The sequence below is a fragment of the Chaetomium globosum genome, genomic scaffold, assembly GCF_000143365.1.
Source record: "Chaetomium globosum CBS 148.51 scaffold_4 genomic scaffold, whole genome shotgun sequence".
In the NCBI taxonomy this organism is placed as follows: Eukaryota; Fungi; Ascomycota; class Sordariomycetes; order Sordariales; family Chaetomiaceae; genus Chaetomium; species Chaetomium globosum.
Genome location: NT_165979.1, coordinates 1,748,934 through 1,770,946, shown reverse-complemented (window position 1 = coordinate 1,770,946; position 22,013 = coordinate 1,748,934). Strand labels below are relative to the sequence as shown.

General features: G+C 55.0%; 9 protein-coding genes across 9 annotated transcripts; 1 reads left to right on the top strand and 8 right to left on the bottom strand.

Moving 5' to 3' along the window:
• Positions 1-105: 105 nt before the first annotated feature.
• Positions 106-1,035, bottom strand: CHGG_04279 (uncharacterized protein; the record flags this gene model as incomplete). The annotated part of the gene is made up of 1 exon (XM_001223492.1): positions 106-1,035. The coding sequence occupies one exon, from the start codon at positions 1,033-1,035 to the stop codon at positions 106-108; it is 930 nt and encodes a 309-aa protein (XP_001223493.1).
• Positions 1,036-2,014: 979 nt separating this feature from the next.
• Positions 2,015-3,327, top strand: CHGG_04278 (uncharacterized protein; the record flags this gene model as incomplete). The annotated part of the gene is made up of 2 exons (XM_001223491.1): positions 2,015-2,527; positions 2,635-3,327. The coding sequence occupies 2 exons, from the start codon at positions 2,015-2,017 to the stop codon at positions 3,325-3,327; spliced, it is 1,206 nt and encodes a 401-aa protein (XP_001223492.1).
• Positions 3,328-3,798: 471 nt separating this feature from the next.
• CHGG_04277 (uncharacterized protein) lies at positions 3,799-4,740 on the bottom strand (the record flags this gene model as incomplete). Its single annotated transcript, XM_001223490.1, has 1 exon — positions 3,799-4,740. The coding sequence occupies one exon, from the start codon at positions 4,738-4,740 to the stop codon at positions 3,799-3,801; it is 942 nt and encodes a 313-aa protein (XP_001223491.1).
• A 1,066-nt stretch (positions 4,741-5,806) lies between these two features.
• On the bottom strand, positions 5,807-7,271 carry CHGG_04276 (uncharacterized protein; the record flags this gene model as incomplete). Its single annotated transcript, XM_001223489.1, has 3 exons — positions 5,807-6,700; positions 6,763-6,970; positions 7,039-7,271. The coding sequence occupies 3 exons, from the start codon at positions 7,269-7,271 to the stop codon at positions 5,807-5,809; spliced, it is 1,335 nt and encodes a 444-aa protein (XP_001223490.1).
• Positions 7,272-8,453: 1,182 nt separating this feature from the next.
• CHGG_04275 (uncharacterized protein) lies at positions 8,454-9,337 on the bottom strand (the record flags this gene model as incomplete). The annotated part of the gene is made up of 3 exons (XM_001223488.1): positions 8,454-8,567; positions 8,713-9,074; positions 9,130-9,337. The coding sequence occupies 3 exons, from the start codon at positions 9,335-9,337 to the stop codon at positions 8,454-8,456; spliced, it is 684 nt and encodes a 227-aa protein (XP_001223489.1).
• A 763-nt stretch (positions 9,338-10,100) lies between these two features.
• On the bottom strand, positions 10,101-11,330 carry CHGG_04274 (uncharacterized protein; the record flags this gene model as incomplete). Its single annotated transcript, XM_001223487.1, has 2 exons — positions 10,101-10,169; positions 10,794-11,330. 2 exons carry the CDS (start codon positions 11,328-11,330, stop codon positions 10,101-10,103), a joined length of 606 nt encoding a protein of 201 aa, XP_001223488.1.
• Positions 11,331-12,113: 783 nt separating this feature from the next.
• On the bottom strand, positions 12,114-15,308 carry CHGG_04273 (uncharacterized protein; the record flags this gene model as incomplete). Its single annotated transcript, XM_001223486.1, has 8 exons — positions 12,114-12,561; positions 12,620-12,839; positions 12,916-12,992; positions 13,085-13,462; positions 13,742-13,766; positions 13,837-14,396; positions 14,506-15,026; positions 15,087-15,308. 8 exons carry the CDS (start codon positions 15,306-15,308, stop codon positions 12,114-12,116), a joined length of 2,451 nt encoding a protein of 816 aa, XP_001223487.1.
• Positions 15,309-15,860: 552 nt separating this feature from the next.
• On the bottom strand, positions 15,861-17,383 carry CHGG_04272 (uncharacterized protein; the record flags this gene model as incomplete). Its single annotated transcript, XM_001223485.1, has 3 exons — positions 15,861-16,581; positions 16,675-16,760; positions 16,868-17,383. 3 exons carry the CDS (start codon positions 17,381-17,383, stop codon positions 15,861-15,863), a joined length of 1,323 nt encoding a protein of 440 aa, XP_001223486.1.
• A 1,546-nt stretch (positions 17,384-18,929) lies between these two features.
• CHGG_04271 (uncharacterized protein) lies at positions 18,930-21,909 on the bottom strand (the record flags this gene model as incomplete). Its single annotated transcript, XM_001223484.1, has 2 exons — positions 18,930-20,462; positions 20,647-21,909. 2 exons carry the CDS (start codon positions 21,907-21,909, stop codon positions 18,930-18,932), a joined length of 2,796 nt encoding a protein of 931 aa, XP_001223485.1.
• Between the last annotated feature and the right edge of the window lie 104 nt (positions 21,910-22,013).

Here is a 22,013-nt window from a genome sequence, read left to right as displayed (position 1 = left end):
TCATCACACCCGCCCACCACCCTCCCCTAACACCTTCCCCCCAACCCACTGGATCCCAACACCTCCCCCCCCGCACACTCCACCACCAACGCCAACGGACACAACTCATACAACCTCCGCAACTTGGCCCCATCCCTCGCCGTGACGAGGCTGACGTACAGCCCCTCGCCGCGCACCAGCATGTGCGCCACGTCCCGGCACGAGCCCGCCCGCGTAGCGGAGGGTGTAGCGCTGCGTGATGTACTGTGTGATCAGGGAGAGGTAGGCCGGGAAGGTGGCTGCGGAGCGCAGGTTGGCGGGGGAGAAGTAGTGGGAGGTGGGGGAGAGGGTGAGGGTGGGGCGGGTGAGGTGCCAGGTGGGGGGGGAAGTGGGTTTGGATTGGGATTGGGGTGCGGGGGAGAGGGCGAGTTCGAAGCAGGTTGGTGGGGTGCTGGTGTTGGGGGTGCGTAGGGCGACGATGGCGGTTGTTCGTGGGCCGAAGACGCCGAGGATGGCGGCTACTTGGCGCGTGGTGGGGTTTCGGTTGAGGGCGGTCGCGCCGTCCCAGAGGGAGAAGATGGCGCCGACTGTCCAGTTGGCTGAGATGATGGAGCTGCCATCAAGGGGGTCGAAGGCGAGGGTGTATTGTTCCTGGGTGGATGAGATGGAGGTGGGAACGGTGTGCTGGACGGCGCGCTCAATGGGATCTTCTTCGCTGCTGGCGGTCACGATGGACGGGCACTGGGCGATGGCCTCGCGGATGACGTTCTCGGCTGCCACGTCAACGTTGAGTTCTAGTGGTGTTAGTTCTACTAGTGATGCCTTGTGGTGGTGGGAGAGGGTGGACACACGATCATCGCCGAAGGTGTTGGCGGTGCCCACAGCAGAAACGTTGTGTGAACTGCGCAGTGTCTGGGCTACCCCAGCTACACTCTGGAGCAGCTTCGGGATGACTGAGGTGATGAGGGCCTCTCGGGATCCGTCTTGGGGGAGCACGGATCGTAAATGCTGGATGAGAGAGGAAGAGGCATGGTTGGAGTCAGATGTGTTCCCCATTGTAAACTTGGTTTAATGCCACCAAAAGCAGTACCCTTGGGTAATTTGAGCTGCTTCTGTTGTTGTTGTTGTTGGTTGGTTGAGGGGGTAAGAGGGTGTATCAACTGATGTCTCACAGTGAAGGGCCGATGCGTTGTTTGATTAGAATTACACCCTAAATTTCCATGGCCTACGAAATTCATTCACAATGACCCCGCAACGCCGAAACCGCAACTGCAAAGATAGTTGAGCGAGCAATGGCTACAATAAAGCTCCACTCCAGGGTTAGGGTACAGCAAATGTGTCTGGTTTGCCCCTGAATCAGGGGCAAACAACAAATCATTGTCAGTTCCATTGACTGACAACAATACCATGGAGGTTGCTACAAGGGAGACAAACACGGTACATATGTGATCACAATAGTTACCGCTCAAAGATCTGTCCAAGTCGTCTAGGCTGAGGCAACAATACCCCATTGTCCATACAAAGTTCCAACTTCCTAGTTTCTATGAGATTCTGGACATCACTTGATGAGACGAAACTCGCTAGGCCTATCAAATACTCATAGCTTCAGATGGCAAACTTGTAGTTTGAGCCCTAATGGTCCTGCACCAGCGCCTTTAAATGCCACCTGCCTGGTGCCCTTCGTTCCGTTCTTTCTCCGCTCAAATTATTTCGCGTTGGTTAAAAATCTCTCCCAGCCCGTTGTTTTGTTTCCCCGCTCAATACTTCACTCTCTGCGTTCAGAACTTCACTTTTTACCTTCAAAGCTGTACTTCCCACATTAAAGATTTCACTTCTCACGCAATCATTGTGATGGATATGGACCAAGCCAACCACAGCAGTGAGCTGGTATCGAGCGATTGCTCTCACGAGATCACAGGTACTGTTGCCCACCCTCTCTTTCTTACCTCTTTATGACACCGAGCATTTGGAGGTTGTTTTTTTAAATGTAAATAATTGACCGCTAACATCATCGGCAGAGGTGACCGCTACAAGCATGACGCCTGCCCCAATCAATGGCCACAAGAGGGCCCGTTCGTCTTCGGAATCTGAGTCTGAGGCACTCCAACCGACCGCCATCAATCAACGCAAGGAGTTCCCGCCCCGCATGATTCTCTTGCACCTGAGCGCCCTCTTAGATTGCGAGGAGTCCATCACTTGTGTCTCGAGGGCCCTCGCAACCGAGGTTTTCCCCCGGGGTGACCTACACAAGTTCACGAATGAAGCAATCGTCAGCGCCCACAGCAAGTCCCCGATCGCCTTCGAGATTCTGGGGAACATCATCGGCCGCCACCTCACTCTTGAGGAAGCCACGCGCACCAGAGAGGCTTATGCGCGAATCCAAAACGAAGTTGGTGGGCCGCTACTTCGGGCGGCGCCTGGGGCCAAGGCGTTCCTCGAAACAATGAGGCACCGCCGCGATGACATCAAGCTTGCTGTCATCTCCCAGAACCCCCCGGCTGCCGCCACCACACTGGCGGATATGGGCCTCATGGGCCTAATCGATGTTGTGAGTACAATCTGAGCCAACGTCACTAGTTAGCCCCTTCCAAAGTTCCATCCCATCCACCCACCCACACCCCTGCCATCTCATGTCTAACTCGTTATTCTCATCAGATTATCCCGCGCATCCAAATCCAAGCGCACACCGCCGACCCCCTCGCGGCCGCCGCCTTCTTTCGGGACCATTGGCAGCGGATGGTAACACCCACCTTCACCGCCCTCTGCCACGGCGAACCGACAGCCGCCAACCACACCCACAGCGGCAACCACAACCACAATCACGCCCGCGGCCACAACCACGACCACAACCCCACCAACAGCGCCAACACCGCCACCTCCGCACCCCGCCCCACCCCCACCCCCAGCACCACTAGCAACACCACGACGACGACCAGCACCACCACCGCCCACAGCAGCGAGCGCACCCCGACCCCCGTCAACACGGACGCGGAGCCGCTGCAGCCGTGGCAGACGCTGATGGTGTCGTGCGGGCTGTACGACCTGACGATTGCGCAGCCCAGCGGCATGCAGACCTGCTGGGTGCGCAAGATCAGGGACGGCGGGGAGGCGGCGGCGGCGGCGCGGGAGGCGTCGGGGGTGCCGTTGGATGTTGTGGTGGAGCGGTTGGGGGAGTTGAAGGTGATGCTTTTTGGTGGGGGGGGTGAGGGTGTGGTTGGCGGTGGTGATGTTGGGGTTGGTGGGGGGGATGTTTTGGGTGCGGAGGAGGTGGCTGAGATTTCGGCTGATGAGGATTCGGAGGTGGAGGTTGTAAAGGTGGTGAGGGTGGCTGCCGCCGAGGTGATTTGATGGGGCTGCCGTCCCAGTTAGTAGTCTTGGACCGCTGAGCAGGGTTGATAAGTTCGAATGAGGCGTTGAGAGGTGAAGGTTTGTTGTTTTATGGAATGCAATAGATTTTACTCTGTTTGCTTTTTCCAGTGTTTGTTTTTGTTACATTTTTCTTACTTTACATTTTGCGTTGCCTTTGCATGACCATTGTGGCATTGTCTCTATTATCGGGGTTGTGGCCTGCTTCCAAGTTCCAGGGCGCAATGACAGTTGGGTGATGCCTGTCCTGTACGCCATTCTTTCTGCTCGGCTTCCTTTCCCATTTCTTATCGGCCAAAGACCGGCAAAACCAGGGAACTGGTCCGTTGAGAATAACTGAAGTAGATCACAAGCAAGAGCCATGTCTGTTCCATCACAACAGCAGCAGGAATCCCGGATGACCTCTAGATTACTACGGCGCAAATACAATCTATCTACCTTTGTCCCACTACCTCATTCAAGCTTAATATTGGCGGCAAGGTACTCATCCAGACCCGTCAACGGGCACGGCAGTAGAGCAGTGGTCTCCTCAACCAACTTCTCCGTCCCCGGGCCATAATACCCGCTCTCCGCAATGAACCTGAACATGTTCACCACCGGCTCCCTCGCCCCCTCCGGCAGGTACGACTTGAACACGTCCTCCGACACTCTCAGATACTTGACCGTCTTCCCCGTTACCTTGGAGATCTTCTCCGCGACCTCCTCCAACGAAAACAGCTCACTCGCCACACACAACCGCTTCCCCTCAAACCGCTCCAGCTCCGCCAGCACCGCGCCCACAACCGGCCCCGTATCCGCCGCCACATCAATCCACGGCAAGACCCGGTCCCCCGGCAAGATGTTCGCAATCACAAAACCCTCCCCGTCCCCCACCGGCCGCGGCGCCATCATCCCCAACAAGTTTGGCATAAACGACCCCGGCGCATAGAACGCGCTGCGCACCGGCAGCGAGCGGATATACGCCTCGACCTCCCCACGGGAGTCAAACGACGGCACTTGATGCTTCCCCCCGGAGACAACCTCACAATGCACCTCGGTGCTATACACAATGTACTCCACCCTCGCCGCGACAGCCGCATCCGCCGCAGCCTTCCCCTGGCGCACCTCGCGCTCCTTGGTCAACTCATCATAAACCGTCGTGGTCGTAATAAAAACGACACCACCGTCACCGCCACTGAGGGCTTGGCGCAGGGAGTCGGCGTCATCGAAGTCGGCCTGCACGACCTCGGCGCCGCGGGCGCGGAGGGCGGCCGCGGCGGGCTGGTTCGGGTCGCGCGTCACGCCGCGTACGCGGTACCGTGCGGAGAGGGCTGGGTTGGATAGGACGAAGTTGGCGAGGGAACCGCCTTGTTGGCCGGTTGCGCCGAAGATGATGATGAGGGGGCGGTTGGACATGGTGGTGATGGGGGTTTCCGTTTGAGGGTTAGTTGTGGAGGGGGGTGATGGATGGTGGTGCTACGCTTTGTGGTGGTATTTGAGATGGCGAGATGTTGGAGATAGTGAGATATTTGGAAGCCGTGGCGGTTCACTTGTCTTATGAGCTGTCCGTTGTTGGTGGCTAGGCCAGGACGTTATTGAGGTCCTTGTTTGAATGTGTATCTTCTTTCCGTGCCCCGAAACAAGCCCCAAAGCAACGCCCGAAGCAACGTCCCTGCCATGTCCGCAATGTCCAGCAACGGCCGATGAGGTGATGGCTAACAAACCCTTCATGGCTACACTGGAGAACGGGGATGCAATCGGGTTCACGGAGACCGGAGATGGAATCATGCACCCGGAGATATCGCAGCCAGGCCGGTTCGTCAACGGCTAAGCCCGCAACTACCTATACAGGACGCCAGGGAAACACACACAGGAGGACAGTAGAGCCGGTTCCTCACTTTCAGAGTTACCAATGGGCTGGTGGGCTGGGTTGATTTGTGGAGATAAGATCTTAACACCGGCTTGGCTGAGTTGCTCCCGGACCTTGCGGGCATGCCGGTGTTAGCATCTTTATCACCCTGCATTTTTGCATAACTCCATCCCCGTAACACTTATGAGTGAGAGTTATTCGTTTAAATATTCTGGCAGCAACTACCCAACCGGCATAGGCATGAATCCAGGGAGCAATCACCCTACTTAGTGGGAAGCTCTAGGGCCGGTCGAGAAACCTTCATAACTATGTGAGCAGCCGAAGGCCGGAAGAGGACCGGTCACTTAGGAGGGCTGCCTTAGTTGACGGCAGGCTGTTTAACCGAGGCCCTCATGATCTAGGCGTCGACGGCAAGCCACACAGAAAGGGCTCGAGATAACGAACGATGCAAATAGACGGGTACTACTAGGAAGGGTGACCGCATCTTAGCACTGGGTGAACTATCCCGATCCCGGATGTGTGCCAGATGATTAGATGGTATCGTTGTTGGGTATCATAATATGCTAAATTGATCATAAGCTCCCGGTTAGCATCCCCACCCACCCACGTCCCTCAATAGCCATGCCCACGTCGGCTTCTATGTCTATCACCCGGATGCCCATGCCTGCTACTCCGATGATGGCTGGGCCACCCGTAATCTGCTTGGTTGTGACCGTGACCGCGATAGGAATGGTTGCTTCGGCCCGGATGCCGTGGTTCTGGGTCGCGAATCGTCTCTTCGACCTCGACCTCATGTTCCTCATATTCGTCGTTGAAGTGGCGATTGACCAAATCCTTTTCCTTCCGCGCTTCGTCGGCATCAAAGACAAACCGCTGCGTCCCTTCGCTGGGGGCCCTCTTGCGCTTCGTTGACCCACTCCCCGGAAGCGAAGGGTTTGTTGCCGGTGACGTGGCTGAGCCGGGTGTGACGGATCGAGTGTCTACCACGTCCGGTGCGCATCGATCGCACCACCCGTGATAACGGCGATGCTTCTCCTTGGCCACGATATTGTTGATGTCGATCTTGACATCCATCACTTTTTGGACGGCAAGTTGAGGCCCAACCTTGGTGGATTTTGGGAATTGCGTATACAAATCCAGCAAATCTAACATGGTCTCGAGCACGCATGCTCTTTGGCTGTGCCAGTCAGCGGGGCTCCCGAACTCTCTCATCTTGTCCGAGTCGGTGTCCAGGAGAAGGGCCGTCAGTTCAAGGATGGCGAGTACCAGTGTGAAGGTGGCTTGTTTGATGGGTGCAAAGGTCTTGTAAAGGTCGATCGACATGTTGTAAGCGACACGGAGAAACTTCTTGCCTTCCTCCCGGGCGGCGCTATCCTCATGCGGAAACGCCTTCCTGACCATCTTTATGAGAAGCTTCTGAGGATACTGGACCCGAAAGTCGAACCCGATTGTTTCCAAAATATGCCGCTCCAGCCCGACAGTGAAGCGAGACGGGGCCTCGAATATCTTTGCACAGAATCAGCATCAAGATCAAACCTCCGCCGCGCCCGAGATTGCCCCTTGCCTACCTTGTCATCTGGTGTTTTGTGGTCGTGGGGTTGCCTGAGATTGTGCGCCGCGCAGAGAATCTCCTTCGACTTCTTTATGGTGTCTTCAGCCTTACAGGCGACAAACAATGCCGCCAGAGCAACATCTTCGTAATTATATTCGTTGCTCGGGAACCGTACGCGGAACTTGTGGTAGTATATCGCCGCCGTGTCGAACGTCTTGACCGGCCTGTCGCATGTAGGTGTCAGTTATGCCAGCTCGCCATCGTTCGGGAAAAGAATGGATATAGCACATACAATTGCAAGCCTTGTCGAACGCCGTCAATCAGTTGAATGCCCTTCAGCCGGTATCCATCCTCTCGCGCCTCGTCGTAGGCTATCTGCTTCATGCTCTGCCGGAGTCCCTGTTCGGAGTTGTACTGCGAAGGTATCGCCGAAAGGCCCGACGGAGGGCCGACTGGGAGGTCATCGGTCGGGGCGGCTGACTCCCGACTAGCAGGTGCCGAGGGTTTAGCTTGCTGTGGTGCCATTGGGTCGTTAACCCGTGGTTGGGAAAAAAAAAGGGCAATCCTCGATGATTGGGGAAGCTGTGTGCGGAGGAGTCTCGACGCGCGGGTAGTAGATTCGGAGGTTGCTATGGTGGGACAAATCGAATCGGGAAAGTTTGCAACGACTACGCCATCGATGCAGGTTTCAAGCGGTTCGAATCGGGTGCCTTTCAATGTATGCAGCCAACTCAATGGTGTCGTGGCGGCAGCCAGTGAGGAAACAAAAGTATTATCCGGATGGCCATCATCCACCATCCCGCCGCGTGCACTGAGCGTGGTCGACAGATTACAGGAGCCCCACTCCCGGACCTGAGCCAATCGAGAGGCTCTGTGGACCACCCAGCTGCCAAGATCTGTTCATTGGTGCACGGCCGTTATCAATTCGCGGAGCCTTGATTAAGGTTCCAAAACATGTCCCAGAAGCCATCTGCCTAGCCAGGCATCCTGTGGTGGGATGGAAGCTTGTAGAACGGGCATCTGGGCGGCGGCAAACACAAATCGTGAGTCATAATTTTCCCAGATTTTTCAAACGTCGGGTACAAAGCAGCGGCCGCAGTTTGCGTTCCTCAATCCACAAGCATCCTCTTTCCTTCGGCCTTCACCCACCAGAAACTCTTCAACGCATTTTCTGTCACAGTTCAAGGCATTGATTACCTATTTTTACCTGCTATCCCCTATAAGGGAACACCAATCACATTTTACATCCTTCATTCACCATTTAGCATCGACAATGACAACAACGCATGTGGACCCGGCTACTTGGCCGATGCCCAGAAAGGCATCACCAGAGGTGCCACTTCACGAAGCGTATCACCGCCTTCGCACTCAAATAGAGTCGCGAATTACGGCTACGAAGCAAATTTGTGACAAGGGCCCGACGTTTCGGTGCCCAGAGCGGCAGTCAAGGCCGACAGAATGAGCTCGCTACATGCGATGCTCAAGAAAGAACTCGAGTTCGTAAGAACCAGAATGAAGAAGTTCTACGACAGGAACAGGCTCGAGGGACCTCGCCTAGAAGAGGGGGGCAAAGTTTATCTCATTTCTCGAAATCTTCGCACGAAGCGACCAAGCAGGAAGCTCGATTTTCGCAAAATCGGACCATTCAAGATCGACAGAAAGATTTCGGAGAACAACTACGCACTCGCGTTACCCTCAACCATGCGACTACGGACCAACGTTTTCCACATCTCGCTTCTGGAACCAGCGCCGAAGAACGCACGACTCGACAAGGGCGCCGAGGCGGAAGACGAAGAGGAACTCTGGGACGTTGAAGCAATCCTGGATTCACGCATCACGAAGGGACGAGTCGAGTATTTGGTCAAATGGCTGGGTTACGGCCCCGAAGACAATTCATGGCAACCAGCGACAAACTTCAATTGCCCTGAGGAACTGAAGGATTTTCACCGGAGAGATCCGGATCGACCAAAGGAAACCCCGCGGAAGGGTCAACCCCAGCAAGTGGGTTCCCCAAGGACCAGTCGAACCCCGAAGAAGGATCGACAAAAGAATTAGGGACGCCCTCGGACGAAGGCGCCCCTGTCGCAGCAAGAGCCTCCTGCCTCTCAGCCTCCTCCAGATCATCCAAGGTCGACAGACCACGAGCAACCATATCCGCACCACGATCCACCAAGAATTTCTTCTGCTGACGAAGGCGCCGTAGACGGGACAGGTGCTCAGTGAGGGCACGCTGTTCCTCTTCCAGTTTTCGTTGAGTCGCCTCAAGGGACTCCTCGGTGTCGCGTTCCTCGCGCTCGATCCGCCGCTGTTCTTGCATAATACGGTCTACTATAGACGATTCAGAACAGGCTAAAGCAAACGACAGCCGGGAAAAGCAACTCACACTGGGAAATCGGGACGCCCGAACCATCGCACGAACGACCGCGCTGGACACACGCGCTGCAACGCTTTACCTTCGGAAGCATGCGACACGTCAGGTTCTGAGTGGCGCACCAGGTACAAGGCATGACGACAAAACCGTTCTTCTCAATATTTTCGGCCAGGGAAGCACGATAGCGCGCAGATTTGGATTGACGCTTTTCCACAGGCATGGTGTCAGTTAGCAGGAGCGAAGGGGAAAAGGGGTGGAGAGAAGAGGTTACCAATGGTAGAGGGGAGCGCTGCGGCTTAAGGACTACTAGCCAGTGTTGGGAATGAAGGACCAACATCTCTCGGGACGAGAGACATGAAGGAGGGACATCGTGTCACGGAATGACCCCGAGGCGGCCAGGGCGGCCACAGCCGACAGCGCAGGACGCCGGCAGCCAATCGCTTAAGGACCAATAAGAACTGGATTATCACTAGTTGTCAGTGATAATGGGCGATTATCACTGGTTGTCAGTGATAATGGGCGATTATCACCAACAGAGTGGTGATACTAGATAGTATATAGTCACTCGTACTGGAGAGCTCTGGGAGTTCTCCAGTTAGCAATCACAACTACAGTTCGCTACAAGCTCGAAAGCCTACTGTTGAGACAAGTCTTTGTTGTGCACCCTTTGGCTGCACCGAACCTAAGCACCCTTGAGAGACTGACTACCTTCGACCGAAGCTGAACCCTAACAGGACATGGTCCTGAAGTAGGTTCGTCACAATGAGGCAGCCATACCGGGAGTGCCATTGACCATCGAGCGTGACATCTTTCTGACGAGGTCGATTCCGGGTTCAGCAAAACCCGAAGAGGTTTTACGTGGATGTACACCGAAAGGAATGCCAGTTGCCTGTCTGCAGGTGGCGTATCTTTGGTGGGCCCATTCCCGCCATTCCAGTGCCTGACCGTGCGCCCATAAAAGTCGACACCTGTCACACGGATCATTACGTGGACTCAACCATCATGGACTCAACCATCATGGACTCAACCATCATGGACTCAACCATCATGGACTCAACCATCATGTCACACGGATCATTACGTGGACTCAACCATCACCAATCATTTTCAGAAATCAATGGCCACTCATCGGCCAGCCTCACTAATTTCATTGGCGTCCTCGTCAGACGCCCTTCCTCACCTTCTCATCTTCTCACCGAAACCCTTCATGTATAAGAAGACTCAGAATGTCAGATAGCTCCAGAACTTCTCTTTCTCTCTTCATGGACTTCTCGAGGCCATTGAAGATTATTCTTATTAATACACTTGGTTTTGCCGGTTCCCCCGGCAGCTGATTGTTCAAGCCCTGGAATTCCAGCCCTCGTAACAACACCATCCGCGGCGTCGCATGGATGAAAGCCGTCATCAAAAAACGTCCAGACAAGCCTCGGTGCCAGAAGCTCCGCAATAACCTTCAAAGTCTTCTCGCCGTCGTAAACCTTGCTTTCGTTCGGGATTCTCCAGGGCTTCTTGTTTGGCCCAAGATGGCGGGGATCGTCTAGCTCAGCCGCCGCCGGTTCCGCCTCCATCCATTCGACCCGTTGTTCGTTAACCAGGTGATTCAACCAAGGGCCATGAGCCATGTAACGAAGGCAGCGGTTTGCAATTTCCAGAGACGGGCGTAACTCACTTCATACCTTGGGGACATCAACGCTCCACACATCCGACCCGCTGATCCCAGGGAGCGGATGGCGGAGGAGGGTCCCATCGACGATGGGCAAACGGAAATCATACCACTTGCTTTTTGCAAAAACCGGATGCCAGCTGCTCTCGTCGACCTCAACGCCGTAGCCGCGCTCCAAGATCTGTGGCGTGACCAGATCCATCTCTCGATGGCCTCCCGCCCAGCCATTAACTAGGCGCTCGCCGAGGACACCCATCTCCCAGGTCGTCAGCCCCGGGTTGAGGTCAATCTGGGACTTTTCGGACGCGAATAGCATGTCGAGCTCGTCGCCGGTGGGCGTGGGGTACGGAGGCATGCGGTCAAACGTTGTGTTGTCCTCGGCGTAGGAGGTTGGGTGTGGGCGGGGGAAGAGAGGGGCAAGCACAGAATGAAGGACTGATTCGTGAGGTTTGTTGAAGACTGTTCTGGGCTCGCCCCCATACTTGCTCAGCCATGGTGATTTCTGCGGCTCCTCCCGGTTAGAAGAATTTCGCGGCACTGAGTTGCCCATGGTGCTCAGGACGAACTTGGCTTACGGTCGTGGCGGGGTTCTGTGATGTGACGGAGAATTCGGGCTGCCAATTCGGAGCTACTCTCTAAAAGCATGGGGCGGCTATAAAGATAAAAATGCGCAAGAATGTTGCAAACAAGCCGAGTTTCTCGAGACTTCCTTTGTTACTGGCCGGAAAAGGATTCGCGGAACCCTCATCCGGAGCAGCAGCGTATGAACTGCCAAAGGCGGGGTGGAAGCTGGGCTGCTTTCTAAACACGTAATCAGTAGTAGGCACATGAGAACGGGGACACGGAAGGGCACCCGTCTCCAACTGTATATACTTCAAAATGGGTATTATTAATGTCCGTCCGAACTATCCGACGTACTACGTCAACTTAGAACACGTAACTCACACACCCGCTTGCTTCCATCTGTCATTCATTCCACTTCATCCTTTCTCACTCCCCCTTTCAAACAAACTCAGATCCGAGGCGTCCCTTGCTCGACACCATAGTCTCCCAATTTCTCTCGCTCATTCGACACCATCTTCTCCTAATCCATCATCTTCATTCAACACCATCTTCTCCCAGTTCCTCTCATTCATTCAACAACCTTGTTTCCCAATCCACTTCATTCATCTCCTCTCAACCTGTTACATTCATTCGAGTCGGAGTGACTCGACACCATCATCTCCTGATCTCTCTCATCCATTCGACGGCATTCTCTCCCGACCTCTCGCCTTCATTCAACATCATCTTCTCCCAATCCCTCCTTTCCACATACTTCAGCCTAGGTAAGCCATTAGGGAGTCTTCTGGGCGAACCAAAAATAGTAATGAAAGTATCGGTGCACGCTCGTATCGGCTAAGCCCTGCCTTGCATGAGCGACCGTCACCTGGCTCTCCACCTGCGACATGCCCAAGGCGGTGAAAGGGCGGCCGGGGAGGATAGGCAGAATATCTTGGACTGCCATTTTCTGGTACATGCCGATGACGCGCAGGATCTTGTCACGCGGCCAGGGCCCAATGGGCACTTTCTTGATGACACATTGGATGTTCTCAAAACCGGCGTCGCGCAACATGGGCTCCAGGCGTTTCGGTAGTGTCACGTCCATGCCGAATTTGGAGAAGGCACGGTGGCTGAGCTCGTACATGTACTTGACTGGGTCGTTGTCTGGCATACTGCCGTCGTCGCAGAGAATTTCGGCGCAGAGTTCTTGAAGCTCGATCCAGCCGCCGGGTTTCAGGCTCCTGATCATGAAGTGTTATGAGCGGTCCAATAACTGTCATCAACGAATGCCTCGCTTACTCATAGGCCCGGCTTAACACGCCCGCCACATCTTTGAGCACGACGGTCATGAACCTGAGATGGACGAAATCGGCATCGCAGTCGAGCCACTCGCCTTGTTCGCAGTCATCCACGAGGAAGTCGACGTTGGGCGGCACCCACGCTGGCTGCGTCGGGGATAGGTCAATGCCGCGGACGCGCGCGTTGGGGAACCGATCGCCGACTTCAATGGCCCATACCCCTGTTATATCGCATGACTATTAGTCAAAAGGCCTGCCGTTTATGACGAGATCAGTGGTTGGATTGCGTTCACTTACCAGTCCCTGGTTCCAATGTCGAGGATAGATTGCACTTTATCGCCATCGGCGCGTAGAAAAAGTTCGCCGTCACACAACTCCATAAGCATGGCATGCTTCATGTCCTCTCGATTGAGCTCCTCATCATCGTTGGGAATGAGATATCGCCCATTCTTGAAATGTTGGTAACGGCGGCCCATTCTCGTAGGTGTGAGCGTAGACGGAAGATGTGACGCTGGTTGAGCCAGTAGAAGCGGTCTCGTAGCCATCGGTCAGGGCGAACTCGTTTTCATCGTGGACTTCATCGGGCCCAGCAGCAGGAATAATGCTAGGATGTTGCTCCTCCTGCTGCTGGTGCTGTTGACCATCGTTTTGCTCATGGGGGACAACATGTGGGCTGGCGGCGGGACTTCGTGTGGGGCTTCCTTGCGTCGCGGATTGGTTCAGAGCGGGACCGGGATCACCGTGTGGGACGGTTGCGGGGAATTTGTCAACGGTTGTGTTGGCTGCGACTGTGGCGGCGTTGTCGGCCTGTGTTGCCTTGCCGGGGTTCGGTAGCGAATAGTTCCTGTCGGGCATTATGGACAGTGTCGCGAAGGGATCGTTACGGTCAACGAAGCGAGATCAGTGTGACGAATGTGTTGCGCGGGCTTGTTTGTGTGATGGTGTTTTGGGGCAACGAGCGAGCGGAAGGGGTCCCACAGGGTGGTTCCAGGAGTTCGGTTCAGTCCGTCCCCATCCAGTGGGTTGAGCGACGCCACGTGGAATCAGGACGATCCCCGCTCCACTCCCCGCTGAACTGACCACGACCGCTCCACACGTCAAAATAAGGGATTGACAGGCGTACGAAAAATCCCGTTGCTGTGTGCTACCTACCAATTGTGCGGAATTGTCGCACGGTATGTATTGCTCGATTCGAGAGTAAAGTTTAAACAGACATACCGTGCCCTTGTCTGGCCATCAGCATCTGGCTGACAGTTTTTGGGTCCATCGAGAGTTCGGCCTCCTGGACCGACTGTTGCACCGCCTTGGCGCCTCTCCCAATCATATCGGCATCGTAAGCCGAAATTGCCGACCCTAGGGCCTCCGCGCCCTCGCGTACTTGGACGAGCGCATCGAGATAGTGGCTCGCATCAAGGATTGCGTGCTGGAAGCCCTGCCCGCGGTAAATCAGCATCGGGTGCGCTGCGTCGCCGGCCAGAGTGATGCGCCCTCCACGATTGTCAAACGGCTGCGACACCCAATATTTCATCTCGTCGATGTAGCATTCGCTGCCGTCCGGCGTCCAGTCGATGAAGAATTGGAACGGTTCGGCCTGGTCCTTTGTAGTCGCTTTCAGGTAGTCCAGTGCCTGTTGACCTGCAGTCACCCCCTCGGGAACGGGTGTAACGCTCTTCCGCCAGATCTTGACCCACATCGTTGTCCACCGGCCGAGGTCGTCCGAGGCTTCCGCGTACATGACTAGGGAGAAGAAGTCAGCTGTGCACCGCGCTTGGGGTGCTCTGAAGAGAGATACTTACCACCGCAACCCCCAACCGAGCTTTTGGACATGGTGATCGCCGCGACCGGATGTGTCTTCAACACCGTTGGACCTTGGCTGCATCGCCGTACTGCACAATGGCTGTGGCAAACATGAAACCCGACAGCTGCACACGCGCAGCTTCGTCCTTGTCAAACAGTAGCTGGCGCAACTTAGACGATGAGCCGTCGGCGCCGAGGACATAGTTTGCGTCATATGTCGTGCCATCCTCGAATTGCAGCTGCACCGGACCAGCCTCCGATTCCTCCCCATGGCTAAACCCAGCCAGCCGCTTGCCCCACCGGATGATCCCCGCCTCGTCCAGTTCGTGAGCCAGCAGACCACGAAGCCTTTGCCTAGACACTCGCCGTGCCCCCGGGACCTTGTTCTTGAAGAGCAGTTCGCCCGTTTCACCGCTGAACACCGGCAAGCTCTCAGATTCCTCGTCAAATTTTAGGTCCGGGTTACACAGAGCTTCCGGCAGCTTCTCGATGAGGTGCTCTGGGAGCAGTTTCTTGAAGAGGGGCATGGCCCAATGGATGAGAATTGTCCAGTCGCGGGGTCGGTCAGCGAGGTGGTGGGCCCTCTCAAACACGGCAACGTCGAAGCCATTCTGGTGCCATTGTCAGACAACGCAAAATTGACCGGGTATCATTAGCTTAGAGGAACCCACCTTTCTTAGCCCATGCGCTGCAAGCAAACCCGTCAGGCCGGCGCCGATGATGGCCACATTTGCGGCACTGCTTCCGTTTGAAGCTGACATGGTTGAGGATTCTCGCGGTTGGACGGTGATGGGTGGTGGATGCGGTGGAACGATAGAAGGGCGGGACCACCACATCGCACACGGTTCCCCTCTCCTCGCCCCAGCAGGGGTCAGCGGGGCCGGGATTTCCATGGCTGCAGACATTCGCGTCTTGGCTTAAACCTGCAATCGGTGAGTTAGCTGCCGAGGGAAGGGCAGAGATGGTTTGGTGCAAATCAACCGACGTCGCTTTGTTTTTCAGCGTTAATGCTGGAAGGGACATCGCCCGACCATGAATTGAGAGCGCACAAATCTTCATGTTTTCGAGCGAGCGGGTCGGCGGAAAGATCCTCAAAAGCTTAGTTAGTATCTAAGGTTTCTGCCATTGTCCTTGGGTTTGGATTTTGAACCACCACAACTTCGCCCCAAACAGTCATATTATCAATGGGCCGGTTGTATGATGCGTGGATCTGCGCAGCTGTCTCTGGTGTTCGGCCGGTCCAGGTTTTGAGAATAAGAGTCGTTTTGACAAATAGATGACAACTTGTTTGGCTGGCCGGGGTTTTCTGACACAATCTTGACGAGGGTTGCAGTTTTGGCGGTTCGTAGAGGTTTTCGTTTTGAACGATGACCTCTGGACCACCTTTGGGTTGCCGAAATATTGAGGATCCGATATTGGGCTGGCGGTTGAATGATTCGTCTCACCTAGGGAATTTGGCTTAGATCTTGTCTCGAGAGTGGCGATTTGACACAGGGTGGCAGTTCATGAAGGCTTTCGGCCTTGGATGGTTTTGGGAACCGCCTCTTGTTCTTTCCGTAAATGTCGAAAGTCCGCTCGTCTGAGAACTTGGGAAAGGATTTCTCGTGGACTGAATTTCGACAGAAGTAGTTGATACGGGATGATGGGGCTGCAGTCTCGGGTCGTGGGCTTTCGAACGGCGCGTGTTTTATCTGAAGTGGTGTTTGAGATTTCTTCAGCTGCCACCAGTCTTGAATTTGTAGCACTGGATCGGTCGGCGTCGATTCGGTGGACTCCGTCCGAACAGTGGCGAGACGGCTAGAGTACGAGTAGGCGTCGCTCGGCTTGAGTTCGTGAATTGGCTTCCACTTTCCAAAGACAGGGTAGTCCAAATATTTTGCTTTGGTTCCATCAATGGATACCTCGGAAGTTGTTTGAGGCGATGCTGGAAAAGTGTACTGGTAACCCAACGCGGTAGCCCCTATCCAAGCGATCCAGATCAGCAGTGGCCAGTGTCGTGATTCGTCGGATACCTGGATCGGGTCCTGGGCCCGTCGTTTGGTATTCCTGGCACGAAGCATCGACACCTCAGGTAGGATGAGGCGGGGATAGGTTTCTGGTTGTGTGAGGACCAGAGGGCGGTCACCACCCGTGTGTGGTAACCCTACCCAAACCAAGGCCTTGCTCCTGTATCAGAGAGGCAAGGAGACAGTTGATCGACATGTCCAGGTCGGAGTCGAAAAGTTGGCGGCTTAGGCGGTTTCTTGCTGGCGCCCCTACCTCTTTCTCTCGTGCCTCGCGGCTTTGCGTGACTTGGGCCAGGGAGATATCTGCGGTGACGGCATCGCTGGCGCCACCTCCATCGTCTGGGGCACATTTTCCACATCGTCCAACACCCAGCAGAGGTTGGGTTTGAAGCAGGTAACCAAAATGCTCGTGATGACCTTTCGGCCAAACCTGGATGGGTACGTACCGAGCATCCAGGCGATCCCTTTGCGGCTTTGCCGTTTTGGGTCCCTAGGAGGGAAAAGAAGTTTGCATCGCCGGGTCGGAGGGTGAGGACTTCGTCCGGCTGGGGGTCGCGCTCGGTGGCGAGCTTGTCGACTACCGCCGTTGTCACGAGGTTGATGATGTTCAACCGACATACCGCCACGAGGGCGCGAGCGCAGCTCACCGCCATGAGGTCGCTCCAGTGGTCGCGGTCCGGCGACAGAGTGTCGCGGTCCACGCAATTGATCATACACAAAATCGCCCTGCACTCCTTGTGCACCAGGTTGAGGTATACGGGCGTAGCTGCGGGAACCCCCGGGGACACTACCTTGACGGCCCGGTACGACTCCCTGGGCACGTCCGCCATCTCCATCATTCGTCTTTGTTCTGGCTTTAACCCCTGAAAGTTCATGTCCTCCACAACCGTTCGGTAACCTCCAGTCGGTCGACTGATGTCGGGGAGGGGAACATAAACGTTGGCTCTCGAGCTCGAGACCATGGTGTTATACGACTCTCTCACTTTCGACTCGAGCTCTTCGAAGTTTGGGGTGGACAGGTTGGAAATTTTAATGTCCGTTTTGAGCTGTTGGCACAATCTGCTGAAGCAGGAAATGAGCAAGTCAAGATCGAATGCTGTGACGAACCTACTTCAGGACCCTGTCCTGCTAGGGTTCAGCTTTGGTTGAAGGTAATCTCTCAAGGGTGCTTAGGTTCGGTGCAGCCAAAAGGTGCACAACAAAGACTTGTCTCAACAGTAGGCTTCCGAGCTTGTAGCGAACTGTAGCTGTGATTGCTAACTGGAGAACTCCCAGAGCTCTCCAGAACGAGTGACTATATACCTATCTAAGTCCTGTGTGCTCAGTGTGCTCAGTTGTACCCTCCAACTGAGCTCACTGAGCTACTCATGTGGGTTCCCTGATTGGTTTGTTTAGCGACTGGCCTGTGGTTCCGCCCGTCGGCACATCCGTGACAGGGAACGACCCGTCTTCCGGGACGAAAGACCTGGAGGAGGGGCATCGTGTCACGATTATGGCCGCATACAGGCGACCGGCGGGGCATGCTGGCAGTGCCCTGGACCAATCAGTTAGACGACAGTACTAACCAATAGAAACAAGGTGCAAGTGACCCGCAGTGATTCCTTGTCACGAATATGTCAACAGGTGGAGCCTCGGGGCGCGGACACCCCGAGCCAGTCGCCCCGAGGACCAATCAGGGAAGGCTGGGGTGTGCTCAGTATGATCAGGGAAACGGGGAACAAAGGGAGACCAAGCACACTGAGCATAGAAGCCATGCAGCCAATCAGAACACAGGAAGGACTAAAAGTGATCAGTGTGATCAGTGACGCCGAACTCCGGAGGAGACTGAGCACACTGAGCACATAGGACTTAGATAGGTATATAGTCACTCGTTCTGGAGAGCTCTGGGAGTTCTCCAGCTAGCAATCACAACTACAGTTCGCTACCAGCTGGAGAGCCTACTGTTGAGACAAGTCTTTGTTGTGCACCTTTTGGCTGCACCGAACCTAAGCACCCTTGCAAAATTACCTTCAACCGAAGCTGAACCCTAACAGGACAGGGTCCTGAAGTAAATTCGTCACATTCCCTTCCTCTTCTTAAGTAGCGCCAACACCCCTTGGTAATCTTGGTAGGCACCGCTCCTTCTTGGTCCAAACCCTTCGCTGCCCGTCATGTCTCCTAACCGGGTGCGTAAACCGCAGAAACCGAAATCCAGCACCGAACGCCGTGCTGAACTTGCTGCTCGCATCCGTTTCCTGGGCGTCGTCATGCACGCGTTGCTCCTTTTGTCGTGAGCACGACTCATCGTGCGTTGTGGCGGAGAACTCCAATCGCTGTGCCTCTTGCGTTGCCGCCAACCGTTGTGCCTGCGATTGGAACGGTATTGCGGACTCAACGATCCGTTCCTTCGTCACGAGAAAGGTGGTTGGACGCAGAGCGTGCTGCTGACTGCGCTACGCTCACCGACCGATCCGGTATTAACCCTTACTCGGTTCGAACCGTTACTGAGAGTTTAGGAGTGCGATCCTACTACGTACCTCCCTCAGTTCTTGTGCTGTTTGTCCTAGTTTTCCTCGAGCGACCCTTTCCTCGGGGTCGGTCCGTCCGTGGGGTCCCCTTTTGGGTCGATCCGGGTTCCTCCGGTGGAAACCCTCCAACTCCTCGGGGGCAGTTGAAGTTTGTAGCGGGTTGCCATGAATTGCCTTCGGGGCCGAATCCCAGCCATTTGACCGAGCACTCGACTTGTCCGTTCGTGATGCGTGAATCCAAGATTTCTTCGACGTCCCAGAGTTCTTCCTCGTCTTCTGCCTCGACGCCCTTGTCAAGCCGCGCATTCTTGTGAGCTGGCTCGGGAAGTGAAAGGTGGAAAACAGTGTCCCGTAGTTCCTTCGCTGAGGGTAACGCGAGGGCGTAATTGTTCTCCGAAATCTTTTTGTCGATCTTGAACGGTCCGATTTTGCGAAAATCGAGCTTCCTGCTTGGTCGCTTTGTGCGAAGATTTCGAGAAATGAGGTAAACTTTGCCCCCCTCTTCTGGGCGAGGTCCCTCGAGCCTGTTTCTGTCGTAGAACTTCTTCATCCGTGTTCTTACGAACTCGAGTTCTTCCTTGAGCATCGCATGCAGCGAGCTCATTCTGTCGGCTTTGACTGCCGCTCTGGGCACCGAAACGTCGGGCCCTTGTCGCAAATCTGCTTCGTAGCCGTAATTCGCGAAGAATGGCGTGACCTTCGTGGTCTCCGTGACGGTGGTATTGTAGGCGAGTTGCGCTGTTGGCAACAGCTCGACCCAATCATCCTGTTGGAAGTTGACATACAACCGTAGGTATTGTTCAACGATCTGGTTGAGTCGCTCCGTCTGTCCGTCCGTCTGCGGGTGGTAAGCTGTCGAAAGCTTACTCCTCGTACCCAGCTTCGTCATCAGAGCTTGCCAAAACTTTGATGCGAACTTTGTGTCTCTGTCCGTGATCCATTCCTCCGGCCATCCATGGACCGCGGTGACGTTGCGATAGATCACGTCTGCGAGTTGTTCTGCTGACCACGACTCCTTGTAGGGGAGGAAGTAGCTCCACTTGGTGAGTCTGTCCACCACTGTGAGGATGCTGTCGTACTTCGTTCCCGTCGCTGAGTCCTTCGATGTCGGAAGTTTGGTGATGAAATCCATCGTTACCGAGCTCCATGGTCGTTCCGCAACTGGTAGTGGTTGCAACAGCCCATATGGCTTGTGTCGTCCCGGTTTGCTTCGTCCGCAGAGGTCACATTCTGCTAGGACTTCTACCGTCGTTTGCTTGATTCCTGGGAAGTCGTAGTTCTGTTTGATTTTTGCAACTGTTTTGCTGATTCCCATGTGTCCTCCGAGTCTCGACTCGTGGATCTTTCGAATGAGCTCCTTTTTGGTCGCTGGGCCTAACGTAGGCCTTGTCGTGGTACCAGAGTCTCGTTCCTTCAAGTCGCAATCCTGCGATCTTGGATTCTGGCTCTTCTTGCCATGCATCGCGCTTGTCGTCCGCGATGATTCCTTGGAAGTCTCGTTCCAATCGTTGTTCCCTGAAGACCGCACAGCATTCTACAAACTGTTGCAGAGGCCTGGCTTCGGGATCTTCCGACTGTTGCTGAAGTGCTGCGATCTCGTAGTCTTCAGTCGGCTGGGAAGCGTGCCGTAGCGATCCGTCTATCTGTTGATGTAACAATGGTGGTGAGGCTTCAGATGTGTCGTCGTGGTGATCCGCTCTCCTACTCAAGGCGTCCACTCGTGCGTTCTCCGAGCCTTTCTTGTAGTGGATCGTGAAGTTGAATTCGGACAGGAATTCTGCCCATCGAGTTTGTCGTCCGTTCAACACCTTCGTGGTGGTGAAGTATCGTAGGTTCTTGTGGTCCGTGTACACCTGGACTTCGTGTGTCGTGCCGCTGAGGTATGGTCTCCATTCCTGAAATGCTTCGATGATTGCGAGAAGCTCCTTGTCGTGGATCGGATAGTTGAGTCTTGGTCCTTCGAGTTTCTTGGAGAAGAACGCAACTGGGTGTAGCTTGCCGTCCTTGTCCCTCTGGCCGAGTTGTCCTCCGATCGCGAAGTCCGAAGCGTCAGCTTCGACTTCGAAAGGTTTGCTTGGATCAGACAGCATGAGTACTGGATCGGCGGTAATTGCGTCGCGGATCCGTTGGAAAGCCTGCTCGTGCTCCTGCTTCCATTGGAATGTGGTGTCTTTCTTCGTGAGCTCGTGTAGCGGCCTCGCGATTTCACCAAAGTTCTTGATGAAAATCCTGACAAAATTGGCGAATCCGATGAATCCTCTGACCTCGGTGGCGTTTGTTGGTGTTGGCCACGTCCTGCCAGCTTCCAGTTTCTCGGGTTCGATCTTGACCCATCCTGGGGAGATCTCGTAACCCAGAAACACTGTCTTTTTGACATGAAACTCGCTCTTGTCCTTGTTGACTGACAACTTGTGCTCGTGCAGTGCATCCAGCACCTGCCGCACGTGTTCTTTGTGTTCTTCGAGTGTCTTGGAGTAGATGAGAATGTCATCCAAATAACAGACTGCGAATTTATCGAGGCAATGTCGAATTGCCTGGTCGATAGCGGCTTGAAATGTCGCCGGTGCGTTGGTCAATCCGAATGGCATGACAAGGTACTCGTAGTGCCCGTTTGGTGTTCGGAAAGCCGTCTTCCATTCGTCTCCCTCCTTGATGCGAATGTGGGCGTAGGCAGTTGGAAGATCGAGTCGTGTGAAGTGTTGTGCCCCTGACAGCTGGTCTCGAAGCCTTGAAATCAGTGGCAACGGGTAGCGGTTCTTCACCGTCTCGTTGTTCAACTGTCGATAGTCCACACACATCCTGAGCTTCCCATCCTTTTTTGGAACGAAGAGGACTGGGTAGCCTGCTGGAGATGTCGATGGTCTGATGTGTCCTATCTCGAGGTTCTTTTCGAGATAACCGCCCCGTCCTCCAGGTTGACCAAACCAGCACCTGCTCTCCCCTCCCCGCCGCCTAGTCCTCCGCCACCCTCCTCGAGTCATTCTACAGCACCCTCGTCCCAACATACGGCACCGCCGCCTTCCACGCGCCCCGTCTATTCTCCTCCCTCCGCACCCCCCACAACACACTCCCCACCACCACCACC